This window comes from Halyomorpha halys, unplaced genomic scaffold (assembly GCF_000696795.3).
Source record: "Halyomorpha halys isolate HHAL.00 unplaced genomic scaffold, Hhal_1.1 Scaffold527.1, whole genome shotgun sequence".
Lineage (NCBI taxonomy): Eukaryota > Metazoa > Arthropoda > Insecta > Hemiptera > Pentatomidae > Halyomorpha > Halyomorpha halys.
The window spans coordinates 592,599-600,560 of record NW_027107993.1 but is presented as its reverse complement, the minus strand read 5'-3'; the positions used below and the strand labels follow the sequence as shown (position 1 = coordinate 600,560).

Here is a 7,962-nt window from a genome sequence, read left to right as displayed (position 1 = left end):
CCCCCCCCCCCCACCTGGCCATCTCCTCTCAAATAATAGATTCGTCGAATCGGACTCACCGAAACAGTGCACCTGTGCCCGTGCTCACAAATAGCTATGATTATTATAGCTGAGACGATCAAGGTTCCCACTTGGCTGATAATTGGAATCTGCTGGTAGGAAGAGCTGTCGCAGTTGTCAAGGAAACAATCCCTCAGGAAGAAGAGAAGAGAATAGCAGTTAGCTATTCCGATAATGCTACAGCTTATCATAAAGAGGATCAAGGTGAGGCTGAGAACGTGTCCCAATTCGGTCGTCAGATTAGCCAGCGTCAGCCACAGCTTCTTCAGGATGGCCACCTCCCGTTCGGCAGAGGCATCTCCTATCCGAGCGAGGAGGCGAGAGGCCGTGTCCTCGATGAAGAACACCATGAAGAACCACAAAGTAAGGAGGAGATAGGATCCGATCTGGAGCAAGAGGTAGACCGGAAAAGCAGTAGGATCCCCTCTTCGAACGTCGAGGAAGTACGCTACGACGGCTGTGTACGGGAACAACGCCAATATCCACAGGAGCAACCACTTCTGGAGCCTAGTATCCAGGATCACGTCGAACGACCGCAACTCGTCCTAGAGAAATTTGTTTATTAAGTTATTTTTAAAGATATTATAGGTTGACTAATAAGTAATCATTTAATTTTTAAATTAAACATGTACTCACAACAGCACGTTGCCAATTATAAGAAACTGTTACAAAAGATCTTATGTTGGATCTACACGTTTGAAACGCCACAAATCCAAATCCTTGGTAAACAAGGGAAACAACAAAAGCCGGAATTCATACGCTTGTTTTGTTCTTTTGATTTTTTTCAACTATTACATTCGATTTACTCTATCTTCAATATAAAAAGGAGCAGAATAAAAATTAGCGAAAAGTAGGGAGACGTAAATATCAGCAATTTAGGTTATAGATTATAAAACATTGGTATAAATAGTACTATATAACTTTTATATTCAACCTTCGTTCTAGTATTTTTATCAGAAACTTTTTAATTTAATTATCTAGATATTTAATGTCTTTATAAATATATATTTGTTTTATGTTGAATAAAAAATAAACTGCTAAAGTTAATTAACAAGGTTTGAAGCAAAGTATTTACACTGAATCGATAGAATTTTAAAATATACAACCTTAAACAAGAGTTAATTATTGAATCCAAAGGTTGGGAAATTCTTTAATTAATTAAAACACGGTGAGCACAAATATTCATCTGTTGGTAGCTCTAAAGGAATGCAAACTGAAAACAAACCTGTGGATGCAGCACAAGTGCCCAATTGATTGATTTGTGCCAAAATACCGCAAAATTCAGGCGAACTTGTACCAGCGAATCCAAATAACCCATCTGCACGCTCACGCATTCCAACGAATTTCCCATTGTTTGTCAGACGTGTAGAAGCATTTTTAGAATAAAACCTAATATGATTTAAAAAATGTGAAAATTTATATAAAAATGAAAAAAGTCAATTAAAGAATATAAAAATAAGATGTTCAAAAAAAAGTATAAACAAGAAAGAATTACAAAAAAAAATAAACACTAAAAGACGGAGAAATAAGATTAAAAGTCAAGAAAAAAGATGAACATTTTTTGTTTTTGTTTTTTGTTTTTTTTTAGTTTTTAATTTTCCCAGGCATTCCACGCCGTTGATCAATGATAATCCGAAGACATAAACCTTTTTGATAACCTTCCTGCTTCCTGTAATTTAAACCCATTATTTCCTTCTCTCACCCCGTCCCATCTTCCTGTGAGGTGACAGGACATGAAAGGTCCCATCAACCCAATTAACATCACCACCTAACCTTTTTATCTCCTTCCTCTCTCCGCCCTTTATGTATTTTTTTCTTTATGTTAACGTTATTTTTTTATTTTCATTACATTTTCGTTTCATCATCATGCGGAGGTTCCCACCTCTAGATAAATTAATCAACAAAGGAACCGAATCGGGATCAGTTCAACAAAAATTTAAAAATTCATTCCTACTTCTAGTTCCATTGATAGAATAAGGTTATATGTTTCCAAAAATGTGTGATTTTAATATTTCAATTTAATTTGTAAAATTATGTTTACTTGGTCAATAATGTTTACATATTCTAAAAATGGATTAGTTAAAGTCCTTATGCATACTTTTAACCGAGATTCCTTATCTTTAAGTGGTATTTTGTTTGCTCAAAATGGAAGAGAAAAAAAATTCATTTTCGTCATTTAATGATTTTTTATTTCCAAAAAAGAAAATCCGCTGCACAGACTATCAACAAAAATTGCAGTGTGTCTGGCGATGATGCCTTAGGAGAAAGCACCGTCCGTAAGTGGTTTGCTCGGTTCAGAACCAGAAATTTTGACTTAGAAGACGCAATACGCTCGGTTGATGACCAAATTCAAGGTCTTTGGTCACAGACAACCCTCACTCTATGACACGAGATATCCCAGAACTGTGCCCAGTTGGAACAATTAAAGGCAGCGGTTGAGCAAAAGTGTCCAGCTTTGACTAATTGCAAGGCATAGTTTTCCATCACGATAACGGCCGTCCTCAAGTGTCTTTGCAGACCCGGCAGAAATTATTGTCCTTAGGCTGGGATGTGATCCTCCACCCACCCTATTCACCAGACCTTGCCCCAACAGATGTTTAATTATTTCGGGTCCTTCAAAACTCTCATAAAGGGAAATACTTTAATTCGCTAGAGAACTGCAAAACGCACATAGAGGGGTTCATTGCGGAAAAACCTAATCGGGCCTGCAAAACGCACATAGTCCACACGCTGAAAGATGGCAACATGTAATAGATCAAAATGGGTCATATATAATTATTAAATTATTGATTAAAAATATTAACAATAATCCGAAGTTTTTATTTAAATCAGCAGTAAAAAACGCTACAAACTTATTTTACAACTCAATATTTTCTTTCAAAGGGATCTGATATAAAATTGAATTACGTATAATGATATAATTAATTAATCGAATTAAAGACTACTTGGGCAAAGCAACTGCCCTATCAAGCTCCATTTTTAGACGCTAGTGTATCATTTCGATCGACCAATGCCAAAAAAGAAATAAAGTAACTCCCTCATTAACCTTAATATTTGAGGTTTAACATATCCATGTATATAAAATTCAAAAATCGAATAAAAGACCTGCCCATCTGTAGTACCTTGAACGAAGTGTTGTTCTACTCCAACATCCTAATTATCTGAGCAGTGAATCGAACCTGATAAGCGCTCCACTTGTCCAGGTAGGCGCTGAGCCAAGGGGCCTCGAACCAGGTGAGGAAGGGGTTGAGGCCCAGGATGAAGCAGACGATGGTAGTCACAGTGGCGAAGATCTGCTCGTCGAAGTTACCAAGGCTCAGGCTGTAGCTGAGGTTAGAGGTGAAGTACACACCGGCGAACTGCAGGACGCCTACAGCCGCGCTGTACACCGCCCAGCCGCAGTGCATCTCCTTGTCAGGTTCTGCCTCACAACAATCATATCTGTCAGTCCACACTATTACATTTGCATTAAATTCTAGTTTAAGACTTAAGTTCTTTTGACGCCATGTCATACCAGATGGAAGGAAGGAACCACCTCGCCTGGTCAATGACCCAAGCGGCAAAACATTAAAAGTAATATATATATATATATAAATGTGCAGGTGTAAATTCCAATAGATATGAAAAAAAATATTGACTATTATTATTTATTGACAACAGTAATTATTTGTTGAGATATTAAAAAAATACAATCATCTTTTCAAACCCATCTTATCTTTCTATACAACAATAAACAAATTCTTGCAGCTTATGTAAATAAATCTTGCTGTTTGGGCTGCCGAGAGTCCAAGTTTGAAAATATAAAAAAAATCACTCGAAAATCACGTTTTCAATGGTCATATTTGATGAGATACTAAATAGTGTGCAATTAATTAGAATAATAGTAAATATTATTAAAAAAATTATAGAATTAATAAGATAATTATTTATAATCTGTAATCGCAGTAAACCACAAAAGTCGACTGATCCCACTTTGAATTTCTGAATTAATAAAAAGCGAACATTTCATACGAAATGACCCGATATGAGACATATTGCTAATATAATAGAATATAGTTGATATATGTGACTCACCGTCGCGAGGAGTCGCCTATTCACTGTGAAGTAACATCCAAGAGCCATATCCGGGTACCTCAGCAAGATGGTCTGGACGAGGGAGTGTAGCTGAACAAAACACAGAAGGATCATAAGTTATAAACAATATTATTTCTTTTAATTAAAATAAATTTTAATTTTAATTACTATTTATTTAGTAACAAGTAGCTGAGGGAAATTATATGTAGCAATAGTACAAGAGCCCAAGAGGAGAAAAAATGCAGTTATCTCACCCCAATTTTTGATTACTTTAATGAAAACTCTGTATAATTACTAGTCAAAATTGATGAGTCTGCCAAGTATAGGTAGGGGAATAAAAAATGGCGGCTGTTTCAAAACCATAAAAAAACATTGATTTTTCATTCGGAGCTCTATATCTTAAAAACTACCAATAACACTAGAAAATTAAAGAGAACATTATTTAAAGAAGAGTAAATTTTCTGAAATATTGGTCCTAATAGAGCTATTTACGTCCAATAGTTCTCGAGATATAGCTTTTTAAAAAGCAAAATTTCTTAAAAATCTACTGAAAGATTAGTACTTAGTTAATTTATTTTGAGAAATCTATATCTCAGGAAGTATGTGACGTACAGATGTCTATTAGCAATCAAATTAAAGCTAGTTTAATGGACTGTAAAGAGTTTTATGACCTTTACCTTCGTAGGAATAGTAATTTTCATGATATTTTCTAAAATAAATTGATTTATAGTTGTTCGGACAAATTTTCATTTGCCGAAATTATATTCATACGTGAATATCATAAAAACTACTACCCCTACGAAGATAAGTGTCATAAACTACTTTATACCTCATTTAACTAGATTTAATTTGAGTGCTAATAGACATCTGTAAGTCAAATGGTTTTTGAGATATACATTTTTCAAAATAAATTCGCTAACTACTGATCTTTTAGTACGTCCCATACAACATTTTTATGAAATGTTGCTTTTTAAAAAGCTATATTTCGAAAACTATTTAACGTAAATAACTCTATTAGGGCTCATATTTTAGCAAATTTACTCTTCTGAGAGTAAATATTTATAAAAAGGAGAAATATTCTAAATATCTCTTACTCTTATGATGACGATGCACCCAAAGAGATTAAATAGAGAAATCTTCTATAAAATGAGAGGAAACAACAGTGCTGGGGTACATCAAATAGATGAAGGAAGAAAATGAGAGACTGAACATAATAGACCAAGACTGTTTCGATAAGGATGACTATAGAAGAAGGCTAGAAGAAATTAAGGTCCTCATGGGGGAGAGGGGTGCGAGAAAGGGTGTCTCGTGGACCGAATAAAGAAAGAAGGAAGAATCGGGAAGAATGAGGAAGAGGTAGGAAAAAAGAAGAAGAGAAGGAGTATGAAAGCAATTTGATATTCGCGTGGTCTTAAGGCCGTTCAGTAAAAAAAAAATTAAATTTATTTATTTACATAATCGTTCGATACCAGTAATAAATTTGTTAATACGACAATATCCTGTCTCTTCCTGGCTCACTATGTTTATAAAATAAAGAAATATTTAGAAATGAGAAAAAAGAAAATCACTAAATATTTAAACCTTTTCCGGGGTAGAAGATTGGTGTATAAACAGAATAAATATTGTTTAAATAAATAACATTTTATCCATTTTAGTCTCAAAACATATTTATTCACTTTATAAGTTCAACGTTTCGGCCAAATGTGATAAATTTTAACGAAGAAGGTGGCTGTGATAAATAATTTTAATTTTTAATTTGATGTGAAAATTGACTAATTAGGATAATTTGTTGGATTGACCTGGGCAGACTAGCCTGCATGAAGTGTTTTTAAATGATTTAGTTCTAAAATTGTATTGAGGATAGCCGATTTGGCCGAAACGTTGGACTATTGATATAATAAACAGTTTTGAGACTAAAATGGATAAAATTTTGTTTACTTAAACAATATTAATCAGTCTCAAGAAAATGTTAAGATTATATATAAAGAATATATTTAATAATATGAACTACAGAGATTAGTATATAAATAAGGTGATAAAAGTACTAAGAGAGAAGTTAATGGGAACAATGCAATAGAACTATGTACACCCTGAAGATCAATATTCCACTCCAGAAAAGGTTCAAATTATATCATATAAATATTTGGTGATTTTCTTTTTTTTTCCTTTCTAAATATATCTTTGTTTCAAAATTATTTTATAAACAAAGTGAGCCAGGAAGAGACAGGATATTATCGTTATAATAGGAAGCACCCTAAGCCGGATGACTCCGAAACGTCGTTGTAGTGAAAACAATTTTAAAATAAAGAAATATTTGGAAAGGAGAAAAAAGAAAATAACTAAATATTTATATGATATAATTTGAACCTTTTCTGGAGTGGAATATTGATCTTCAGGGTGTACATAGTTCTATTGCATTGTTCCCATTTACTTCTCTCTTAGTACTTTTATCACCTTATTTATATACTAATCTCTGTAGTTCATATTATTAAATATATTCTTTATTTATAATCTTAACATTTTCTTGAGACTGATTAATATTGTTTAAGTAAACAAAATTTTATCCATTTTAGTCTCAATGGATTAAATTACATTTCATTAAAATAAATTTAATGACCAGATTATCAAAATATCATTACCAGCTTATTAGATAGATCTAAAGTTCATTAGTAAACATATAACATAAACCAACTTACCTCCCGCTGAGTATTTTCATTTCGAAGTGAAAAATTAATTTTCAATATTTCCTTTAGAAAATTGGAACCAACCTGAAAGATATTTATTTCATTAATTTTGCTTATTCATTTCCAAATATATGGTAGTTTTTCATTAATGCAGTAAAAAGAAAAAAAAATTAATCCTCAGAATCAAACATTTTCGCTTGCATTTCATGTATTAAACATCAAGCAATAAATTTTGTCCCGGAGGGCTGTGGTCAAATTTGTGTATCTTAGCCGAATAGGGTTCAGACTAATGAGGAGAAAGAAATAATGGTAAAAAGTTTTCGATAAAAAAAGGAGGATACAAAAAATATAAAACAAAATCCATATACTTGAGAAATTTTTTTATTTCTAATGAGGTGAAGTTGACCATTTCTAATGAGGTGAATTTGACCATTGATAAAAAGAGGAGAAGATAGTCGAGGGGTGCGGTCAGCAGAAAAACACAAATAAACAAAACATAATTTATTTGTGGCGACGTTTCGACCTGATTTTCAGGTCTTCATTAGGAAGTTATATTCAGATATTCTGGCTAAACTCAAGTTCTGCCAATAACTCCCTAAAAATAATTATTTTGTTTAGGTAATTTGTGTCTTTCTGCTAACCGTACCCCCCCCGACCATCTTCTCTTCTTTTTTATTCCTAAGTGATAAAAGTTTCCGTTTACAAGAAAATAATAGATGTGAAGATAGTTGACCGTAGATATACAAGAGGAGAAGATGGTCACGGGGGTACGGTCAGCAGAAAAAAACACAAATAAACAAACGAATTAATTATTTGTGCCGACGTTTCGACCTAATTATTCATGTCATGAAAACAAAAGACAACAACCATCATTCAGAGAGAAAAAAATAAAAGAAATAATAAATAATAGACAAAAAAGTTTTGGAAATATACATAATAATGAAAAGATTTATATATGGAGAATATATTTTCATTTCATTATTATGTATATTTTTTAGTCTATTATTTTTTTTTCTATGAATGATGGTTGTTGTCTTTTTGTTATTATGCCCTGATGAAGACCTGAAAATTAGGTCGAAACGTCGACACAACTAAATAGTTCGTTTGTTTATTTGTGGTTTTTTTCTGCTGAACGCACCCCCCC

The 7,962-nt window shown here is 33.0% G+C and overlaps 2 protein-coding genes across 2 annotated transcripts in view; both read right to left on the bottom strand.

Moving 5' to 3' along the window:
* Positions 1-3,572, bottom strand: part of LOC112211855 (uncharacterized) — a 4,360-nt gene extending 788 nt beyond the window's left edge. The window contains exons 1-2 of the mRNA XM_067046383.1: positions 3,240-3,572; positions 60-605 (exon numbers count right to left, since the gene is read on the bottom strand). Of these exons, the coding sequence (XP_066902484.1) occupies positions 60-605; positions 3,240-3,572 (879 nt within the window). The remainder of the gene's footprint in view (positions 1-59; positions 606-3,239) is intronic.
* LOC106683913 (gustatory and odorant receptor 63a) overlaps positions 1-7,962 on the bottom strand; it is a 22,458-nt gene that overhangs the window by 2,872 nt on the left and 11,624 nt on the right. Inside the window, exons 5-6 of the mRNA XM_067046381.1 lie at positions 6,831-6,902; positions 4,135-4,224 (exon numbers count right to left, since the gene is read on the bottom strand). Of these exons, the coding sequence (XP_066902482.1) occupies positions 4,135-4,224; positions 6,831-6,902 (162 nt within the window). The remainder of the gene's footprint in view (positions 1-4,134; positions 4,225-6,830; positions 6,903-7,962) is intronic.